General features: G+C 35.4%; 1 protein-coding gene across 2 annotated transcripts in view; it reads left to right on the forward strand.

The window, feature by feature from the left end:
* Positions 1-24,432, forward strand: part of Fars2 (phenylalanyl-tRNA synthetase 2, mitochondrial) — a 429,795-nt gene that overhangs the window by 66,094 nt on the left and 339,269 nt on the right. For both annotated transcript variants that reach the window (XM_013016736.1, XM_013016737.1), the window contains exon 2: positions 10,899-11,531. In XM_013016736.1, coding sequence (XP_012872190.1) covers positions 10,920-11,531 — 612 coding nt within the window. In that variant the 5' untranslated portion in view covers positions 10,899-10,919. The remainder of the gene's footprint in view (positions 1-10,898; positions 11,532-24,432) is intronic.

Here is a 24,432-nt window from a genome sequence, read left to right on the forward strand (position 1 = left end):
TACACTCCCACGAACAATGCAGTAGGGTTCTCTTCTGTCCACATCCCCTCCAGCATCTGTTGTTATTAGAGTTCTTGATTATAGCCATTCTAACTGGGGTGAGGTAGAATCTCAATGTTGTTTTGATTTGCATTTCTTTTATGGCTAGAGAGGGTGAGCATTTCTTCATGTGTCTATTGGCCATTCTTATTTCCTCTTCTGAGAAGCTTCTCTTTAAAACATTAGCCCACTTATCTATCGGGCAGTTGTTTCTTAGAGGATTTGTTGTTAGGGGATTTAATTTTTTGAGTTCTAAATATATTTTAGATATGAGACGCTTGTCCATTGTATGGCTAGTGCAGCTCTTCTCCCAATCCGTGGGCTTTCTATTGATCTTGCTAGCTATGTCCTTTGCCATGAAGAAGCTCTGCAGCTTCATGCAGTTCCCTTTGTCTAACCTTTCTTTGATTTGTTGTGTTTCTGGTTCTCTAGTAAGAAATTCCGGCCTGTGTCAAGGAGACCTAGAGTTTTTATTTCGTCCTGTAATGTTTCCAGGGTGTCTGCTTTGACTCTGAGGTCTTTGATCCATTTGGAGTTGATTCTGTTGCAGGGTGATATATAAGGATCTAGCTTTAGTTTTCTACAGGTAATTAACCAATTTTGCCAGCACCATTTACCATAACTTTCAAATTTACTGAAGAGGCTATCTTTCTTCCATTCTATTGTTTTAGCTCCCTTATTGAAGATTAGGTGCCTATAGGTCTGTGGGTTCATTTCTGGGTTTTCAGTTCTATTCCATTGGCCCTGAGGCCTCTTCTAAGCTGTTTGGTTACTATGGCTTTGTGGTAGAGTTTGAAATTTGGTATTGATATTCCACCATCACTGTCTTTCTGTAAAGGATCGTTGTTGCTATTTGGGGCCTTTTATTGTTCCATATGATATTTTGGATTGCCTCTTCTATTTCCTTGAAGGATGAGATTGAAATATTGATAGGATCGCATTGAATTTGTAGATAGCCTTGGGAAGTATTGCCATTTTCACGATGTTGATCTTCCAATCCAGGAGCATGGGAGGTTTTTCTACTTTTTAAGTTTTGCTTTGATTTCCTTTTTCAGGCTTTTAAAGCTTTCATCATTGAGGTCCTTCACTTCTTTCGTTAATTCCTAAGTATTTTATTTTTTTGTGGAGCTATTACAAATGGAGTTGCTTTCACGATTTTGAACATTGTTGGCATACAGAAAAGCCATTGATTTTTAAAGGTTAATTTTATACCCTGCTACTTTGTCAAACTTTCAAATCAGCTCACATAATTTGGGAGTGGAGTATATGGGATTCTTTAAATATAAGATCATGTTATCTGCAAAGAGGGAGCGTTTTATTTCATCTTTCCCTATTTGGATCTCCTTTATGTTTGCATCTTGTCTTATTGTTGTAGCTAGGCATTCTAATACTAAATTGAAGAGAAGTGGAGAGAGTGGACATCCTTGTCTGGTTCCTGGGGTTAGAGGAAATGGCTTTAGTTTTTCACCATTAAGTATGATGCTGGCTGTAGGTTTAGAACATGCTTTTTTATTATCCTAATATGGTATATTTTACTTTTACATTATATTAAGTATATTTCCCTATTGAAGTATATTGTTGTGCTACACAATTAAAATCTAACACAGCTTTTAACATCTCTGTGTTGATACCTCAGAATTAAAGAAAATGGTGTTTGTAGAAGAATAATTTCCCCACACATAGGTGTTGAGGGAAAATATATGGTGTGTGTCATAGGGCAGAGTTCAGGAGGAGTCAGTAAAGGTAATTTAGGATTGGAGTATAAGAAATCTAGAGTTAATATTGAATATTGAAGACTATTCAGTTGCCCCCCCCCCGCCCCGTTTGCCCTGTGTGGGATGGAGGTTAAGATTAAGTTGTTGAGGGAAGGGCTGGGTTGAAGGCCAGCTGACATGACTGAGTAGTTTAGATCAAGAGAAATCTGGGTTTACATTATCTTATTTTCTTATCTAAAATATGAAACACAGTCTTGAAACAAAGTTTATTCCTCCCCCCCCCCATAAATGTTCTTCCAAACCTTAGTTGGGTACCAGATCTAAAATGATTTGACTTATGAATTGTTTCGTTGGTGGATTGACCACACTTAAGTTTACAGTTTTATAGTATATTTTAAAAATGAACGAGTTTAATTGCATTATGAATATGTAAAAAGAGCAAGAAGTTACCTGTGGGCAGTAGTCAAAAGGAAGACTGAAACGATCTATACTTACCACCAAGATATAGTTAAAAACCTGATTGTGATGTGACTCTGAGATATCTTTTGTATGGGGAACTCCACTAATGAAATAAAACCTAAATAAATAACAAGTTGTAGAATTTTTTACAGTGACAGTGATGACCAATATCCAATGAAAAATAGGAAAACATTTCATAACTAGAAGGAAAAAAGTTCAATTATAGGGAATTGTTCAGTGAAAGATTGGAAGTGTTCAGTAAAGGGCTTATTGGTTAAGAAATGACTTAACAGGTGAAAATCAAAGATGAATAGTGAATATTTGTAGATTAACTGAGGATTTAAGAAGCTTCATGGTAGAAACTATCTGAAAGTCTGTTGCGAGAGCTTTGTTCCTCAGAAACTAACTGAAAACCTTATTGATGAGGTTTATGTATGAAAATATGCATTGAAAATGTTTTTCTGAATAAACTTGCTGTTTTAAAGAAATAGCATCATACATTTTTACAAAACATAAATAGTGTGGAAAAAGCACTGATTTTAAAGATACTAATCAGAAAATGATTGTCCTTTGATGTGAGAGGGCTCCAGGCACGCTATAAAGATGGCAGAACGGAGGAACAAAAGCCTATTTCAAGATACATGGAGGGTGTATGTGGATTATTTAAGCTTTGCTACTTCTGTAAGAAAGTATAAGTGACTTGAAATATTTTCTGACCAGATCAGGAGTGCTTTGTAGTGCTCACTGAAGATAAATTGGAAGGGAAGAAAAGTAAAAATTGTTACTAGGCAACTATTCTACACAGACTGTTTAACTTTTTGTAAAAAAGTACTGTTTATCACATTTGATTTCACAATAATATAACAGATTTAATGAAATCAGGTGACCAGGGAATTGAAAATTGCCTCCTGAAGAACAGGTTTACACAAAAAAACCCCAATCTGTATACTTGCCATGGTTAATAGATTCCCAGAACTCCAAGACTTTCAGAAAGAATTCACCCTTAAAAATGCAGTTGAAGCAATCACTATTAAAGTCACTATTGTGACTTTGGGATATGTTGATGTTCAAAAGTGAACTTGGAAGAAGAAATTGAAAGTTTTATGCTATCAGTCAAAAGATAATCACACTTCTCTAAGCTAAGAGTTGATCAGCAAAAATAATAAGTTGGATAAATGCTGAATTGTATAATGACATATTCCCATGTTCTTTGAATGATGGGGAAATCTGTGGAATGTTATTAAATTCTGATACATATGAGCAGATTGGTTGATGTTGATCACATCCTGAGCATGGGTGAAAAATACCCACAAGACAAATAGAGAGAACTCAGTCATAGTCATCAGTTATATACTCACCTTGAAACATGCTTTGTGATAACTCAATACAGGTGAAGTGCTTGGACAAGACAATGGATAGCCTTTCCAAAGGCTGTCTGCCATGAGCTTGGCCCATTACTGGAGAATGAAATATGGGGCCATTATTTATTTGTCCAGATTGAATTTGGTGTTTATTAAGGTAGTAATCTTTATGATCTTTTAGCAGACCCATATAATGAACTGAATATATTGATAGGTTTGAACTGTTTTAATGAATATTTTTTACTAGAAATGCATGTTTTTTCCCTAAAGTGTAAAATAACACTTTATCAGGTATTAAGGCTTTCTTTCATGGGTATAATTGAGAAACATACACCTGCAATAGGATTAGGTATTACTAATTTCCTAGAAAACCTAAGTGTTTTAGGAAAATGGCATTGAGTGGTAAGTGTGGCTCCTGTGACAGTTGACTTACAGGTAGGGAAAGATAACTAGAAATAAAGAAGTTTTCTATTCTAAGCATTCTACCTGCATTTACTGGTCATTCAATACTTATATTTAACTATTCTTAGCAAAGTTATGTTTACACTAGCATTTATCCTTGTTGTATGTAGGTTTAATACAAGATATTAAAATGTTTTGAGCTCAACTTGATAAGTTTGAAATAGGTTTTTTACTTATATATATCAGACATAGCTTTATAAGTAGATAATATATGTATGTAGGTAAGATCATATACGTATAACTTTATGTTAATTAGAATGTTTTAAGTATATAACCTTATTGAAACTTTACAACTGTTATATTTAATCACTGCTTATTTTATTGTATGGTTCTACTATAATTTGCTTAATCATTCTCTTGTTTTAGGACATTTTTCGTTTATAATTTTTCACTACACTTAGTACTAAAATGAAGCTTCTTTGTGTTTACTTTGTCTTCATTTACACTATTTCTTTGTGATAAAGTCTTAGGTGGATCGTTATCCTATCAAAGGGTTAAATTGCTTTCTAGAAAGCTTTTATCAATCACTCTTACCAGTAATAGAGCATATTGCCTTTTTATAGACTTTTTCTTTGTATTTATGCTGGCTGAGAGGAACAAAAACATACTTTCTCTTTGCTTTTTTGTGAGTAAATGTTAATGCAAGTTCAGCAAAATAAAACACTAGGAAGTGAGTAATTGGAAGGGGTGGGGAGAAAAGTAGACAAATGAAGAGGAGAAAAGGGGGAAAATGCAGATAAGAATTCACTGTGTATTCTATAAAATTAAGAACAGTTAGGGAAGGGGTGAGTAGGGGAAGGATAGGTGAGAATGTTGAAAGGGGTGACATTGATCAAGATATTGTATTCATAAACATCTCTGTTAAATGGCAACTCTTTTGTACATTACTTTAAGAGAATAATAATAAAAACGTTAATAGAATCCTACCATTTCCCTCCTCTTCCTTAGTAGATTAAAATGTATATGTACCGATAGAGCCAAACTTCATTTATTCTCAGTAGAAACTAAGTACTCTGTTAGGGGTTGTAGAACTACTCTTTCACTTTTGGTAACCTTGTCTAAGTCATGGTCGCTTACCAAAGGTTTTTTTTTAAAGAAAACTAGTTATGGTTTACAGAAGCCATTAGTGTGTGAAGTTTTCCCTATCACAGAAGAATGAGGGAGACTGAGAAGATATTGAGTTACAAAACTCATTCATTCAAACAGCAACATTCATTTTAAAAAGCTTACAATGTTCTCTTTTTTTCCTTCTTTTTTGATGGTACTGAAGTTTGAACTCAGGCTTTGTGTTAGCTTGGCTTGCTGTGATGGTGGTCTACCACCTGAGCCATGCCTTTAGCTTGGCTTTTTTACTCATTAATTTGAAATGGAATTTCATGGATTTTTCTACTCAGGCTAGTGTAGAGGTGAAATCTTCTGAATCTCAGACTCCTGAGTAGCTTACAGGCATGAGTTATCAACTTCTGGCTAAAGCATTCTTAATGTGCCCCAAACTGTAACTAACTAAACATCATTACCAACAGTGTATAGGGGTTCCTCTGTGTGTGTGTGTGTGTGTGTGTGTGTGTGTGTTTATATCCTCTCTATCACTTGCTATTTTTTTTGTCCTTTTGATAATAGCCATTTGAACAAATGTAAGCAGATAGCTCATTGTGGTTTTAAGTTGTATTTCTCTGATGTCTAGTGATTTTGAGCATTTTTGTATATCTTGCTGGCCATTTATGTCTTTTGACAAATGTCTATTCATATCATTTTCCCATTTAAAAGTTGGGGTGCTTGTTTTCTTACTATTATTTGTATTTCTTAAATATTTTATGTATTAAGTTCTTACCAGATACATGGCTTGCATATATTTCTGCCCATTTCCTAGTTTTTTTTAAACTTAGTGTTAAATAGTTCTTAACTTGGCTGCCTCTGCCTACTCACCTTGTGTTTGATCCTGCTGACCAAGTTTGCTCTATCCTTCCTCTTCTTCTATTTCTTTTGCCTCTCTCTTCTTTCTCTTACTGTCAGATATAGTGGTAGGCTATACTCAGAGTCTAGATTAATATAAGAAGGTGTGTGTATGTGTGTGTGTGTATATACATGTGTGCATACAAGCTTATGTATGCCCATGTGTGTATACTAAGCTCAAATTGCATAATAAAAAATGTAGCATGATGACAAAATAACTAATGATAACTCAGTATCTTAAGCCTTGTACATAGAGTAGTATTTGGGTTTTTCCTTGTATATATTTTCCTTTCCAGACTTTGTGATACTATACCCTCTTGTTCTCTACTGTCTTACTCTTTCTATTCTCTTTTAAATATGAAAAATTTCCAAGAGTTATATTTACACTCTTCTATTATAATCCTATACACTGTTATATAACCTCTTATCTCTAAATAAATTCATTCCATTTCTAGAAATAAACTCTTTACTTCCAAATCTTACTTTATTTTTTTCATGTAAATTAAAACATGACTATCTCATTCATACTTCCTTTTGTCTAGTTTTTCTACAGCTACTTATATAGGTGATCTGAATGACAAGTGAGATACTCATTTTATGTTCCTATTTTTTTGGCCAGTTGTGGGGCTTGAACTCTGGCCATGGGTGCTGTCCCTCAACTCATCAGCTCAAGGCAAGCACTCTACCACTTGAGCCACAGCACCACTTCCGGTTTTGTGAGTGGTTTATTGGAGATAAGAGACTCACAGAGTTTCCTGGGGCTGGCTTTGAACCGCTATCCTCAGATCTCAGCCTTTTGAGTAGCTAGGATTACAGGCATGAGCCATGGACACCCAGCTCATTTTGTGTTCTTTATCTCAGTGTACATTTTGCTGTTTTTTCTGTTGCCTGATCTGTGAAATCTCTGGGTCACTTTTAATTCTAAGTCATCTCTTACACACTAGACTAGGAGTTCTTATGAGCAGGATCTAGTTTAATTCTTTTACTATAAAATATTACTGTTGTATTGTTGTTTTGTCAGTCATGAGGCTTGAACTGTGGGTCTGAGTGCTGTTCCTCAACTCTTCAGTTCAAGGTGAATGCTATTCCACTTGAGCTATAGTACCACTTTGGATTTTCTCAAGGTTTATTGGAGATAAGAGTCTCACAAACTTTCCTGCCTAGGCTAGTTTTGAACTGTGATCCTCAGATCTCAGCCTCCTTAGTAGCTAGCTAGGGTTACAGATGTGAGCCACCAGCTCCTGGCACTTTTTCTGTTTTATAGTAAAGAGTTTGATGACCAGAAAGATCAAATAATATGTCCATACAGTACCTCAGAGGGTCACTTTCCAAGCAACCCAGGTGAACATTTCTACAATCTGTCCTGTGGCCTACTGTATTATGTTGACTTTTCTCATGGTCATCTTCTCTGTGCCCTTTGTACCAGTTCCAAAATATTACCTACATTAATTCTTAAGTTACTTTTTGTGGCTCTCTAGTTCACATGTATTTGTGACTATGAAGATTTTATTAAGTTGAAATAGAATTTGGTAAATGTTTTTATTGAAGGACTAGACAGTGTTTTAGGCTTTAAGTGTTATTCTTTGTATGGCAAGTACTTAATCCTGCCTTTGTGTCACAAAACCAAACCAAACACCATAGACAGTTTATAAAATAATTGGCTTTGCTGTATTCCAATATGCTTTATTTCACCAAAGAGGCTATAGTGGATTTGGCCCTCGGCTCACATATTTTGTTTGTTTACATTTTTATTTCACTTCTCATATCTAAGGTAATTTTTTTTTCCAGTCCTGGGGCTTGAACTCAGGGCCTATGTCCTGTCACTGAGTTTCTTTTGCTCAAGGCTAGCACTCTACCATTTGAGCTACAATGCCATTTCCAGCCTTTTTTGTTTATGTGCTACTGAGGAATTGAACCTAGGTCTTCAGGCATGCTAGGCAAGCATTCTACCACTAACCTCATTCCTAGCTCGGTAATTAACTTTTTTTAGCTTATTTATTTGTGTATTTAAAAGTAGGTTGATGTATGGTCTGAATTATTCAGATAAATAGAAGATAACGATGGGGAAGGAATTGAAAAGTCTTCAGTCTTTTGAGAAGTACTTGAATTGCTGAGTTCTCAAACTTATGTAATGGTATAGGATCTAAAGTATAAGATTTGGGGGCAATCACTTGGTCTGTATGGGCTTTAATTTACTTAAAATAGTTAGGAATGCTGAAAGAGTGAAGTGGAAGAGTACTCTAGAATGGAAATAGGAATTGCCATCTCCCTGGGTCTCTTACATATTTCTAGATGACTTAATTCTTATAAAGAAATTTGATAAGAGGCAGCAGGAAAACACTTCAAATATGGAAACAAAAAGCTATCCTTGTCATTAATCTTCTTTCTATGAGATGAGAATACAAAGAACAAATAGCTATTTGGGTGGGAAGAATGACATTGGGGATATTAGCAGGGTCTGAGTGAGTAGATAAAAGATCTGAAAATGAGCATAAGAAAATTAAACTTCTTTATAAGCTATGGATTATGTGAGGAGATCAGTGAAGGGAGGTGAGGTTGGGATATATGTGTAAGAACCTTGAATTCAGATGTGTGTGAGGACCTAAAAACTGAGAAAGAAATGTATAGCTAGTAACAAAAATAATTACATAGAAATGTTTCCAGAACAATCTAGAACTTTGTGGAACAGCACATGTATTTGGAAGGAAAAAATGCTTTCTTTTATGTCACTGAGAGTACTGAGTTGGATAATTAACAACCTAACTGTTCTTTGGGCTAATATGTGTAAGCTGGTCATGCATTTTTAAAATCCTATCCACTGTAGTAACACTGCTGAACAAGGAAGAAAAGAAGATGGATTTCTGTTGAGTCTCAGCCCAAAACAGTTTTGAAGCCATTTTGACAAAATAATGCCATAAACAAATAAATTCCAAGTCCCTAATCATCTTTGAAAATTTCTCACATGATTGTCTTGGACAAAGGTTCTATGTTTAGGCTTTTAAGCAGAGGAACACAGCAATTTAACTTGTAGTTAGGTTTTCTGATTTTGATTTGGGTATTTGTGCTGCCAGTAAGCTGGCAGTCCCATGGCAGTAAGCTTTTGGGATGTTACTTGGAGCAACATAGTTCTCTGCTAATGCAGATGATTGCTGTGACTACTTGTAACTAGTTGACATGATAACATGGGCTTGAATTAGGACAGTTACAGAGTTGTATGTTTTTAAGTTGCTCAGCAGGTAAAAATTCCAAATTTTAGCTAGAGTTTAGTGATTTATGTTTATAAGCTTAAATTATTAATATATGGTAGGATATGATTTCCATTGGTTCTCATTTCTGAGATCCTTCAGGGATTTAAAACTGGTTTCTATATATGGGGGATGAATGAGGTATTAGCAGTACAGAAGCATTTGCTATTGTTTTAATGCTAGCAGTATTAGAGTTTGGACAGCTACATTTGAGTCTTTGTCATATTATCTTAGAAATGAAGTCTAAGCTAGAGACTTTTACCTGTGGAATTTGGTGATCTTATTAAATTCTTGGCATATTTTACCTTCTCTATTTCTATTTTGCTTTCTTTTTTCTTTTATTTCCCTTCCTCTCCTTTGCCTTTCCTTTCCTCTCTTTCTCCTTTTCCCTCTTTCTCTTATTTAAGCTAAAAGTTTCACTGTGTGGTCAAGGCTTGCTTTGAATTTTCAATCCTCATGCCCCAGCCTCCCTAGTACTAGAATCATTAATCAAATATGGCTTTATTTATTTAGTTTTCTAAATCTGTGTTAATACTTGTCTTCTGTCAGTTCTTTGTCCCTTCTATAGTAAGTTCAATCCTGTGCTTTGTATAGTTTTTGTAAGTACTAGAAATTTGCTTTTTTTACCAAGCAAAGATACAATTGAAATATGACCATATATAATACAGATATGATTTGCATTAATAAAAATAGATTCAATGTAGTCTATCACTTTGTATTGGAAATTCATACAAAGTATTATTATTCTTGTTTTTCTATTTACTTTTTCCCCATCTGCTCTTTAAATATTATCTAAAGATCACTACTTCTTAAAGGGATATACTTTAAGATGTTTTAGAAATAGTATTGTGAATAATGGTCTTGTGATAAAATCCAGAAATCTGCTAATACAGGCAAACAGAACTTTGTCATTATGAGGCCAGATGGGAGATTGTGAAATATGGCTAGTTGCTACATTTTTCTCTTCACATGCCTGTGTGGTTGGTCATGTGCATTCTTTCATCAATGGGATCTTTGTTAGTGTCCAGGTACGTGGATATATGCTTTTAGGTGATTCTTTTAGAACTTTTTGGTTTTAGAATGTAGTAAAAATAAAAGGAAGTCGTCACATTTAAAATATCATCCCACATGAGGAGTTTGGAATACACAGCATGGTGAAAGAAAATCTGCCATAAAACAAGTTTAGATGATAAGAAAAGGACCAATTTGAGATTAAGGCACTAAAAATGACCTTGGCGATCCTTGCACTTTAGTCAGTTTTCTGTGGCTATAGTGGGATCACAGAATTTATAAAGGAAAAAAAAAACATTCCTCAGAGTTCTGGTTCTGGGAGTCTAAAGATCAAGGTAGAGGCATTGAGTGAAAATCTTGGCAGAAACCAGAGATGGGGGGACCAACTGACCTGCTCTTGTGGTAACAAGAGTAATCTGCTGAGGACAAAGAACCCTTATGTCCTTATTACTACTTAAAATTCTCTAATACTGTCAGATACTACTTTAATTTTCAAGATAAGTTTTGAAAATCTCTGTCAGGTGATTTTATAAATTAACCTTGTCTGGAGGTGATAGTGGGACATGTCAGGAGGGAAATGGCAAGCTGGTGGGAGGCACAAAGGACACACTTGTTACCCACAGAAGAAAACTTGTGCATGTGTTCTCTTCCAGAATCTGTGAGACATTTCTGCAATGGTTTGCTCAGCTCTTAGGAGAGTTATCTGCGTCTACATCGGCCTGGCAAGGAAGGCTAGTCATGCCTACAGAAGCTATCAGCATCAGGCCTGGGGCTCCAGTAAGCCTACAGCAGCGTGTGCTGCCCAAGCGGCATCTGGTAGTGTGGTGGAACTTCTGGGAAAGTCCTATCTTCAGGATGACCACAGCAACCTCTCCCGTAAGGTTCTCTCCAGGGTGGGCAAGAACCTGCACAACCAGCAACACCACCCTCTGTGGCTGATAAAGGAGAGGGTGAAGGAACACTTCTACAAGCAGTATGTGGGCCGCTCTAGAACCCCACTATTCTCTGTTTATGATAACCTTTCTCCAGTGGTTACCACCTGGCAGAACTTTGACAGCTTGCTCATCCCAGCTGACCACCCCAGCAGAAAGAAGGGGGACAACTATTACCTGAATCAAACTTACATGCTGAGAGCACACACATCGGCTCACCAGTGGGACTTACTGCATGCAGGACTGGATGCCTTCCTGGTGGTGGGCGATGTTTACCGTCGAGACCAGATTGATTCTCAGCATTATCCAGTTTTCCACCAGCTAGAGGGTGTTCGGCTCTTCTCCAAGCATGAGGTGAGTTGTAAAATGTATATCATTATTAAAGGACATCATGGACATTTTATGATGTTGTCACTGAAGGCTGTTTCAGTGATCCAGTAGTGTTGCCCTTGCTGATATTTTGATTTAGTGAATCACCTTTCATGATAGCCATTGTTCACAGTACTGTCAGTGTCTGATTTGTTGCATTAGTAACTACAGAAATCAGCAGACCTCTGTTTTCCCTTTTGTCATTCTTTCTCTCAGTACAGATCTGCTTTTCTCTTTTTATTTGTTAAAAATGGATATTCCATGACTCCAGTTGTACTTTAATCCAAGATGACTGAACACATAAAATTGACATCTGTGCTCAGGTTATTCTAGTCTTCAGTCACTAGAAGTTAATTATGTTTTCATGGTGTTGGAGATTAATGAACCTCTTCTGTACCTTAGGGGACTTAAAAAGATATTGGCTTGGACTGTGAATTGCGTTCTTGTCCCTAAAGTATTTATTTCCGCCTTCCCCTGTTTTGCTGGTGTTCTTCATGTGTGTTTCTGGATCATTAGAACCTTTTTGATCAGGTAGTCTGTTATTTTGGTTACTCTGTTAGATGCTATCTTAACATATTATGTACATCTTTTTTCTTCGAAAAGTATGAAAATCCCTAAAAAGCCTGCATCCATATCCTGAAAAACTTATTGTAACCACAGATTCTTCATTCAAATATTTTAAAGACCATCTCCATCTTTATGGTAAGAAGCAGATGAGATTACAGTGGGCTCAGAAAGTATTTCACTTATGGCAGTTTTCTTCTCTTTTTTGGGACAGAGGAGTTAGTATGATCACAATTTTCCCTCTTAAAAATACCAGCTAAATAGGCTCTTATTAAAAAGCCCAAAGCATTGGATCTTTTGGATAATAAATAAACATTGTTTTGTTGCATTAAAGAAGTCATGTACCAAGAGATTTCCTCTTTTCTTTCTGTTTGCCTCAGGATATGCTCTATCTCCTGAGTCTATGATAATATAACTAACTATAACAGAAAGGCCAGCAGAACTAGACCTCACAGGAGCTTAAATTAACATTCTAACTGGGTAGAATAGCTGACAGCTCTCTTAAGTTAGGAATAATAACTACTAATAAAAAAATAAATGTATTAGTAAACTGCGAGATAATGAACAAAGGTAGGTCAGAGGCTACAAAATACAATGAAGTAATAGAGTTACACTTAGAATTAATCTGTAAGAGGAGTTGTTATGCCTGTAATATGACATCCAGGTCATGGAATTGAATCAGGTGCTCAATGTGCCTTACCTTGTTAAAGAAATTAGGAAGGAGGTGCTGGGAAGGTGGCTCAGTGGTAGAGTGCTTGCTTTGCATGTATGAGGCCCTGGATTCGATTCCTTAGGACCGCATAAGCAGAAAAAGCAGGAAATGGTACTGTGGCTCAAGTGGTAGAGCACTAGCCTTGAGCTGAAGAGCTGAAGGACAGTGCTCATGCCCAGAGTTCAGGCCCCACAACCAATAAAAAAAAAAGAAAAAGAAATTAGGAAGAAAAATACATACTGACGTGTAAATCTGTGTGTCACTAAAGAGTCAATGAAGGCTATGAAGTGCACACTAGTGTTTTAATGGGCCAATCCAGGCTAGAAGAGAGGTTGCAAAAGAAGTTGGCGGGAATTAGCCCTTGCTTTCTCTCATACTTGTTTTGGGTATAGTCCAATTTAGCAGGTAGTGTGCATTGATCATTTAGTTGGATAATGTTACTGTATGTTCTAATTTATAGTTAAAAAATATAATGCAGGCATGTAATGATTATAACCTCCTTACAGTTTGATAAAGTATTTTTACATATTCTTTTATTACTCTTAATAAAATCCTTTTAGGGTAGATTTGGAGCATAAGAACTCTGAATTCTAAAAGGCTTAATTACCTTCCCAAGATTGTACAATCAGTTGATGGCTTAACTGAAACTGGAGCACAAATCCTGAGTCCATTGCCTAGTCTACATATTCTGCTGTTTTCCTGGGACTGCTTATCAGTTGCTTATGACCCTAAGGAAGCTTCTACTCAAGAATAGTGAATAGGGAGGGGAAGAGGTTGCTGGTTTCTGAATTCCTGTCTTCAACTGAAGTACTGATATGAAATCTGGTCTAATCTTAACTCTTAAGGTAATTTTCCTTCATCCTTTTTATTCCTATTTGACTAGGAATTTGTTGTTAAAAATTACAATTTATTTACTGACTTTTTTTGTTTTATGTGGTATCAAGGAATTGAACCCAGGGCCTCATGCATGCTAGGCAAGCACTCTAGAACGATTCCTAGCTTGAATAATAATTTTTTAAGGTAGTTATGTCATTCTATGTATAATATTAAAGATTATATGGTTTCAATGTCTTTCTATTATTTTATAATCTTTGTAATCATTATTTTAGTCATTGTAGCATACTTTTCAATAGGAAAAAAGTGGTTATAGAGCAAAAGAAACTGATCAATATGAGAAACTATGTGAAAGAACTATGACAGTATACTCAGTTGTGGAGAAAACATGAAATCTGAAAATAACTAATAATATAACTAATAAAAATAAATAAAATAACCAGTAATTAGAAGGAATAGTCAGTAGGTAAGATCTGTTAAAGTTGTTACTGAACTTAGGGAAAAGATAGAAACAATGGGTGACATACTTAGTTTAGATTGCAGTATGATTTATAGCTTGACATTTGAAGGAGTAATGAAGGAGGAATGCAGAAAGGATCCAAGTCAACAGAAGTCATAATAAAAGAAAAAATAATTTGGTAAGTAGAAAACCCAAATTAAGGGTCCATGTGCATTTGCATTCACAAATTTAAATGGGTTAAACTTAGCAATTAAAGAAACTTGTCAGATTGGATATTTAAAGAACTTGAACAAAAATCACAACAGAGGTTGAAATTGAAGGCTGGGAAGAATATACATCCAGCAAAGGTTATCAAGAGCAATACTAATTATAGTATTAATAATAGTACAGCTGTGTTAGTTATAGAAGTATTAATATTAGCTTAGAATTTATGGAAAATATGACAAATAGAAATAAATGATGTATCAACTAAGAAGCCTCGTGAATTATGAACTTCTTTGTACTATTATGCCTGACACACAACAAAATACTGAAGAATTAAAAATTAAATTTGATGAACTCATAACCATAGTAGAAGATTTTAAATGACTTTAACCAGAGACCAATGGATTAATGAGACAAAATGAATAAAGATAGAAGAAATCTGAAAAACATGATTAGCAAGTTTGATTTGTGCTTTGCTAACTATTCTGTGCTTTGCTGTGCTGTGTTGTGCTGTACTTTGTGTGTGTGTGTGTGTGTGTGTGTGTGTGTGTGTATCTGTGTTTGTGTGTGTGTGTGTGTGTGTGTGAAGATCAATGAGATCAATGCTGGCCACATTTTACTTTAAGAAAAGTAGTGGGGAAGTAGTTTTATAGTGTTTGGACATCTTTCAAAACAGAGAAAATGGTATAGCAATGTGAAATCAAATCTTATACATACACAGAATCTACAGCATAACTAAGTAGCTCTGTCTATGATCCTCACAATGGGTAAAGAGTTACAATTGACAGCCCAAAATTCTGTACTGCATCAGAAATGGAGGTAATAGGGAGACACAATTTGTTCCAGAGAAATAGGGACCTTCCTGAGGGATTGTCTCAGAGGACAAGAGATACTTTGACATGAAGTACTAGTAAGAACACTCCAATGCCAACTAATATCACAGAGTCAGGACCAATCACAGTTATGTGTTTCCTGATAGAAGGACACAGTACTAACTATAAAGATTTACCCAGATTTAGATTTAAATCTAATTCATTTCTTGATCAGCTATTAAATTTCTGGGAAGTATAGAGGGACTTGGAAAGTTGTACCATGGAGATGTAACAGACCAGACTTACACAGGGAAAGTATGAATTATGAACTACTCATGATGTGATCTGCAGAATGAAATAGGAATTCAAAGAGAGCACTTGGCATGCTAACTGGAAAATGTTGAAACTTTTTTTTTTTTTTTTGGTGGGTCTTGAACTCTGAGCCTGGGTGGTATCCCTGAGCTCTTCAGTTCCTGCCAAGTGCTCTACCACTTGAGCCATAGCACCTCTTCCTGTTTTCTGGTGGTTAATTGGAGATAAGAGTCTCATAGATGTTCCTGCCCAGGCTGGCTTTGAACCGCGATCCTCAGATCTCAGTCTCCTAAGCAGCTAGTATTATAGGCATGAGCCACCCGAGCCTGGCTTGTTGAAGATTTTTAAGCAACTATTCTAAATATTTCAGTTGACTTTTGTTGGATTCTGTGGATAGGTTGTGATATTGTCAGTGCTTTTGCTTTTTGCTTTTGGTTGCCTTTGCATGGACTGTGCACTTTTGTGTGCAGTAGTCACACTATTATATAGATATAGATATTGTCAGTTGTGGGGCTTGAACTCTGGGCCTGGGCGCTGTCCCTCAGCTCTTCAGCTCAAGGCAAGCACTCTACCACTTGAGCTACAGCGCCACTTCCAGTCACTCTATTTTAGAACAGTCTATTTGCCACAGTTTGACAAACACTATGCAATAGGAGAAATGTCCCAGTTTCTTCAAGTAAGAAAAGTAAACTGCAAAAAAAACCAAAGTAGGAGGAAATAGCAGCAAGAAATGAAATGAAAGATCAGCAAATGGTAATGTATAGATTCTACTTGCACACATTTATTTATTTATATTGTTATTGTAAAAGTGATATACAGAAAGATTAGTTATGTGAGTCAGGTAATGAGTACATTTCTTTTTGGACAGTGTTACCCCTTCCCTTGCTCTCTCCCAGTTTTTCCCTCCCACTCCCCCACAAGTTGTACAGTTCATTTTCAACATTATGTCTAGTGAATGCCATTGCTTCATTTGATCACCCTTTGTCTTCCATTTTTGTAACCACCGAAAGACTGATAATTGAACAAACAAAATGAAAAGAAAACAAAAATAGCAACAAAAATCCTCTTGTTTCTAATTCTTGGAGCTCATGTTGATATATATTCTTTTATATGATAAGAGGCACATAGGCATTGTGTCTTTGCATCAACACAACATGTTTTAAAAAAAGAGAAAACATTTGAGACCAAATGGAAATCTAAATAGAAAAGATTTGAAAATAAGTAGCTTTTTTACTTTTTAGCTGTAATTGTAGTGTTACTTTTTTATAAAGACATTTTAGTAATACTTTTTGAAATGCCTGAGGACTATTCTTCAAAATAATGTGGCAGCCAGACTCTAGTGACTCATGTGTGTAATCTTAGCTATTCAGGAGGTAGAGATTAAGAGGATGGAAGTCCAAAGCCAGATCTGGCAAAAAAGTTTGCAAGACTCTTATCTCTAGTTAACAGCACAAATACTGTGTGGAGGCTTGGCTGAAATTGTAGAATGCCAGCCATGAATGAAACAATGGAGTGAAAATTCTGAGTCCAAGCCTTGGTTCAGGCACGCACGCCTGATAAAAAAAAAAAAAAGGATGGAAAGCATTAAAGTTGGCCAGTCAGAAAACCCTATCTGAGCATTGAATATAGGAAGACAATGAACAGCCTTGAGACAGTCACTGTATCCCTGGGGAATAAACTCAAGATTTTTTTAAAATAAAAAAAATGTAGGACACATTAAAGACAAGAAGCTAAATTACACAAATTAGAAAGCTAGATAGAATTAAATCTGAAATGAATAGCGTCTCCTCCTTTAGTCCCAGATTATTTTACATGCATCTTTTTGCCTAATTCTGAAAAACTTGTACAGTCTGTTTCGTAGAGTAGAAAAATGACATTTGCCAAGCTCATTTTTTAAGTTTAGATGTGTTCATATCACAAGTAGATTAAAATGAAACATTTTAGAAGATTTTTTTTTTGCAGTTACCAGGCCTTCTCTTTTTAATGAACAGATAAAGAATAATTAAATATTTGTCTGCTGGGACAAAGCTTAAGTAGTAAAATATCCAAATGTGAGTTCAAAACAGTTACACACCTAAACTGCGAACTTAAGTCATAGTTTTGTCCTATCTAATTATTATTATACATGTATTGTATTCTCCAGTGTTGACTGACATAGGATAAAATAATACATAGGTATCCTTTTTTTTTTTTTTTTGGTGGGTTATGGGTCTTGAATTCTGGGCCTGGGTACTGTCCCTAAGCTTTTTTGCTCAGTCTAGTGCTCTACCACTTTGTGTCCCAGTGCCACTTCCAGTTTTCCTGGGGTTAATTGGAGATGAGTCTCATGGACTTTCCTGTCTGGGCTGGCTTTGAACTAAGATCTCAGTCTCTTGAGTAGCTAGGATTAAGGACATAAGCTATAGCCACCTGACTGCATGTAGTTATCTTGATAAAGATAGGTAAATAATTGGTTGATAATTTCCATGCCATTAAAATACACTGCTTTTGATTTTGGTACCCTTTGTATTGCATTTATATTTATCTTATTTGGGAATTGTAAGGGGAAATCACAGAAATGGTGAGACAGAGGACAAAGGGTGAACAAACCAAACAGTGATACTCACAAGCCACTATATTGGAAATGAACTTCACAACTTGCAGAGGGGACAGGAGTCGGGACGGGGGAAACAGGAGAAAACAATGGAGGGGGTAACAATGTTTAACAAGATTTGTACTCATTTCCTTACTTATGTAAGTGTAAACCCTCTATATCATTTTTACAATAAAATATACATTTGGAGATATTAATGAAAACTTCAACAAACTAGAATTAGAAAAGTGCTTTCTGAACTCTGTAAATGATATCTGCCAGCTTTTATAGCAACCATTATTACTAATGATGACTCATTATAAATATTTCTATCAAAATCAGTCCCTAACCATACTTATCAACTGTCTCCAGTCCAATTAATTACTATGTGGGAAATTCTATTTGGTGCAAAGATGTAAGTGTTGGAAAATGTGAGCTAAAATTGATTTATTTGTATCTGTTATTATGGTTTACCAAGAAAATCAATAGAATATCCAGATCTACTAGAAATAATATGACTACCCTGTACATGTGGCTCATATCTGCAATCCTAGCTTGAATGGTGGCTGAGATCTGTTTGAGGCAAATCCAGACAGGAAAACAAAAACTTTACTACACCATATCTCTCAAACAGCCAGTGAAAAATAGAGCTGGAGGAGTTGATCAAGTGGTAGAGCATAGAAAGGCAAGATTGTGAATTTAAAACCCCATTACTGCCAGAGGAGAAAAGAGAAAGAAATACAAGAAATCTTAAGATAATTTTCTAAAGTTAATGTATTCTAGTACAATACAGAAAGATGACTGTTTTAAATGATAACCAATTAGAATTTTAACAGTGTGGTGCAATACATAATGCCTGTAGTATCAGCTACTTTGGAGTTGGAGATCTGGAGGACTGTGGCCCAAGACCAACCCCCAAAAAAACGTTAGCAAGATTTTTTCCCCCCATTTCAACAAAAAATAGTCAGTATGGTGGTACACTTTTGTGACCTCAGTTATGCAGGAGGCATAGATAGGTAGGAGGATTGTGGTTCGAGGCCAGCCTGGGTACAAGACCCTTTTTAAAAAGTAATTAGAAAGGGCTAGGAATGTGGCTTAAGTGCTAGAGTTCTTGGTTGGAAGCAAATCCAAAATTCACACTCCAATACTACCAAAAAGCAAAAGGAAAATGGAAAAGATACAAAAACTGTACATTTTTATACATAGTACAAATTAAAATTTTGAAGTACCCGATGTAGATCTTATATAAAATATTCAAGATATTCATGGGTAAAATGATCAAATATTATTCAAAGACTGAAAAGAGTAAAAAGGTGTAAAAATTTTTCATAGGAGAACAATATAAAAGATGAAATTCTATAAATATATAATATATAAATGTAGTACAAATCCATTTGTCCTCAGTACTAGGGCTTGAATTTGGAACCTTGAACTTGCTTGGTATATTTTGGAAAAGTACACGATGGATCTTATAATCAAAAGGCAAAGCATAAGTACAAGGGTACAGCCTTATTACACATTAAGATTTAAGACTGTTTGGTTATTAATATTATTTAGCAATGGCAGAAGATCATTAGGGAGCTTTGAAATAGTTCTAACCATATTTGGCTACTTAAGTGATTGTTAATAGACTTGATTGTTAATAAGGATTATGATGGGTTCTGCTTTAATTGTTCTGAGACAGTCAACTATGGGAAAATATAGCTCTACCTCACATCAAATGCAAAACTCATGTCTTGATGAACTAACAATTTATTTGAGAAAAAAGTCAACATTTTGCTAGCAAATATAGGACATTGACATCACTTTGGTAAAATTTAATATCTGAAACATGAGAATCCTTAAAAATATTTTTTAGAAGAAAAAATATTGACTGCATTAAGGTAAAATTTACCTAATAAATCCCTCCATAAGTAAAGTTAAGGGGCTACAATAAATTAAGTGAATAATATGTATGTGAGGATCATATACACTGTTGGTAGTAACGTAAACTCATGCAGCCACTATGGAAATTAGTATGGAGATTCCTCAAAAAGCCGAAACTATGCCGGGTGCCGGTGGCTCATGCCTGTACTCCTAGCTACCTACTCAGGAGGCTGAAATCTGAGGATCATGGTTCAAAGCCAGCCCGGGCAGGACAGTCCGTGAGACACTTATTTCCAATGAACCACTAGAAAACCGGAAGTGGCACTGTGGCTCAAGCGGTAGAGCGCTCACCTTTAGCTGAAGAGCTGAGGGATAGCACCCAAGCCCCGAGTTCAAGCCCCATGAAAAAAAGCCCAAACTAAAATTACCACGCTATCTAGCAATGGTGCTCTTGGGCATATATCTGAATGGTTGTAATTTAGGATACAATGGTGATACTTGCAAACTCATGATCATTGAAGCACTATTCACAATAGACAAGCTATGGGAATATCACAGATACCTTGCAGTTGATGGATAGGTTAAGAAAATGTGATACATATATAACATAATGGAGAATTATTCTGCCATATGAAAAATGAAATTCTGCCATTTACAGGGAAGTGGATGGAGCTGGTGATGATCATGTTTTTTTTTTTTATCATGTTTTAAGCCACTTTCAGAAGGACAAACGTCACATATTTTCTCATATGTGGATGCTAGATCTAAAAGATAAGACATATAGGATCATACATACATACATGCATACATATTATGTTTTTATATAACATGTTTTTAATTGTAGGATTGTGAGGATTGAGGGAAGAGGCATATGGAATATTAGAAAGTAAATAATAATGAAATACATTGCTTTTGTGAATGAAAATAGTTAAATGAAATTCACTAGATGCTGCTGGAATAATAGGGCATAGTGGGGATGAAGAAAGGTAAGAACAAGCAGGGAGCCAATTTGATTAAAATATTTTACATGTCTATAAATATCATAGTGAACAATTAATATATATTTAAAAATGAATGACGGGAATGTAAAATGTTCATGTCCAGAAAGAGATATTAGTAGTATTGATCTAGAGGTGGAAGGAAGGTGAAGATGGTCTTAATACTTTTACATATGTCCAACTGGAACAGTGAAGCTTGTTGAAATTGTTTTGAGAAGGGGAGAATTGAGTCTGATCAAGGTATATCATACTAAAATGAACTGCCATGTACCACTATGCTGATACAATAACATAGTCTGTTTGCTCTTCATGTGTTGGAAGATTGATCAAGATACAGTGTATTCATAAACTCCTTTGTTAAATGTCAACTTCTTTGTACAACTACTTAAAAATAACAAAATAAGAAAGATTGACATTGATCATATTAAAGGGCCTAATATGAAAAAAGAAATCCAGTAGAAAAATGTTTAACAGAACCAAATGTTGATGGATCTGTTGAGCTTGGAAAGCTCCTGTAAGTGTAGAAAGCCCTATCTGAAATCTCTTTTGTACATATGACTGTGGATATATCCTGAGTTTGTCTCGGCCATCAGAAAGAGATGAGAGTTCTACAACATTATTAGTACTAGCTGAAAAGCGGGCCAACTCACATTACCAACCATATTAACAGAGAAATAAACTGTGACATTTACATGTCGGCATGTAGTGTCATAGATCTGTAGAAATTAATAGATCCCAAATGTATATAAACAGCTATATCAAGCAGTTAAAGCTAAAGAAGTTTACATTATGTGATTATATTTAGGTAAAGTTGTGAAAATAGGCAGAATTAGTTAATGTGTCATCTAAGGGTTCATATGTATATGTGGAGAATTTATAAAGGTAAGGACTGGAATCATGAAAGTAAGATTCAGTTGTGTTCAGATAGGGGCATGGAAGGCTTCTGTTTTTTTGTTACTATGTTCTCCTTTCTGAAAATAGAGTACATATGTTTATGCTTTTATTATTCTTCAGATGTGATATTCTTATATATTTCTTCTGTTTTTATTACCATAACACCTTTTCTTACAAAGGTGTTTCACTGTGATATTTCCATAAATGGGTATGATGTACTTTGATTAAATTCACCCCTTAATTCTTTCTTAATTTCCCTTCCCCTTTTGAGCATTTTTGATGGTTTTCCTTATTCTATTTTCATAATTTATGAAGAACTTTGATCCTATTAACCACTCTTTGCCCTCCTTTTCCCCACCCTTCTGCAGATGCTTCCACCCCCAAGCTTATCTATTTTTATATGTATGACTTACAGTTCTTATTAAAAAGACAAATGGGCAGACATCAAAAATTGCCAATTGATAGATTATGATACATGGATTTCCTGTAAATAAGAACCCATTTTAGGGGCTGGGAAGTTGGCTCAGTGGTAGAGTGCTTGCCTTGCATGCCTGAGGCCCTGGGTTCGATTCCTCAGCACCACATAAGCAAAAAGAAAAAAGCCGGGAGTGGTGGTGTGGCTCAAGTGGTAGAGTGCTAGCCTTGAGCTGAAGAGCTGAGGGACAGCGCTCAGGCCCAGAGTTCAGGCCCCACGACTGGACCCCCCCCACAAAAAAAAGAGAACCCATTTTATCAGTAAACAAGAACATGCAAATTGTAACTATCAGATATTATTTCAAGCACTTCAGACTAGCAAATGAAAGAATCCTTTCGATCTCAGATACTGAAGATGTAGTAATCTAACATTCTTTTGGGAATGTGTGTAGTTATTATATATTACTCTGTGATCTGGCGGCTGTCCTTTGAAAATTAAAAAAACACCTCAAGAAGAGGAACAAAGAGAAAACAAGCTTTATTTGTGTATTGAATACTTTGTGATAACATAAATAAACTAGAGGTACATATGTGAGGTTTAAATATAAATATGGTGTTGAGGGAGGAAAATAAGTTGAGGTAGAAGACCGAAATTTGTTTTTCATAGACATTCAAAATAAGAACAAACAACCTATGTGTTATCTCTCTATATGTAGCACTTTTTTCAATTAAATATAAACGTAGGTTTGAAAAATAAGGGGACTACTAAACAACATCAGGATACTGATTACTTATCAGGAGGAAGGAGATGAAATAGGATAAGCTATCACACATTACATAAATTCTGTGGTTGGGAGGAGGGTAGAAAGATCTTCAAAGTAAAAATGTAGGCAAACTGTTGTTGAATAGGGACAGATTTAAATATTGCAAAAGATTGGTTGAGTGACTTATTTTACAAAAAGTGACAGATCTCACATATTTGACATACCTATCAGAGGGAGCTCATTCAAATCCTGTGTCTACTTATTCTGATTAAAATATTAATTCAGAAATACATACTTGGACGAGCGTGTTCACCGCAGATCTGTTTTCATTTTGTGGCTGAAGCTGGATGTCTTACCTCATGGTTCTGTCCTGTGCTCCCGTGGACAAACTGAAGAACTGCATGAGACATCTTTTATGCAATTATTGTGTCAAATTGCAGTTTGTTTCTCAGTGGAGGCTACAGAATACTTGGGTTCTTGGGTCATTGAACTTGCCTTTGATTACATTATCTGGGTCAGTTTTATTTGGGCTCTTTTCTATTGATCTCTCGAGTTGAAGTGATTCTCCATGTGTCTTTTTTTTCCTGCTTCTCTTTTCATTATTATTTAAATATCATCAAAACCAATGCCTTAAAAAAGTTTCATATAAGAATGCATTCACTTAATTTGTTTATCCGACTAGGACTTTTCAAATGAGTCTGTTTTCTAGTCCTAGGTAATTGAATCTGACATAGTAAATTTTATAAAATTCTTTTTAGTTATTTTAAAGATCTCTCTTTTGTTCCTTGCCACTTTCTTAGGAGTTAGAATATTTCTTTTATGATTTGCTGGACATAGCATTTTAAACATGAATAAACATTTTTTTAATCAATATAGTTATGCTTATCTTATATACCTAAAAACTTTTGAGACTTTTACTGTTAAGTGAAGAAGGCACAACTATTGTGTGGTAAATATGTAATTCATAACTATTCATAGAAACAATGAGAAATATTTTAATGGAAGAGATGAGTGATGATATATAGAAATTGAAGCTTTTGATGCAGTTTTGATCCCAATATGGAATCCTGATGTGGTACTTCCTCCTCTCCCTTCAATGACAGTCAGAGTGACTTAGCATTCCTTCATATGGGAATGTGGGGAGTTACTTTTTCTGATTCCTTGTAGAATGGATAGCCTTCCTTTTGATCAACTATTTTGAATGTGGATTTCTTGTCAGAAGTTACTCTTATTTTCACTAGAAAATATGTCCTTTGTGCTCTTTAATGTTCTCTTAATTTTCAGGTGGTTATTTGAATCCTCATGTTTTTGGGCCTCTTTTTCCCAACTTCCCTACTGATACTCTTTTTTTTTTTAATTTTTATTTTATTTTATTTGTGAACGTACTGTACAGAGGGGTTACAATTACATGGGCAGGATAATGCGTACATTTCTTACCAAGCATTGCAGCCTCCTCCTTTGTTTACCCTTCACATCCCTT

The sequence above is a fragment of the Dipodomys ordii genome, unplaced genomic scaffold, assembly GCF_000151885.1.
Source record: "Dipodomys ordii isolate 6190 unplaced genomic scaffold, Dord_2.0 Scaffold32, whole genome shotgun sequence".
NCBI lineage: Eukaryota > Metazoa > Chordata > Mammalia > Rodentia > Heteromyidae > Dipodomys > Dipodomys ordii.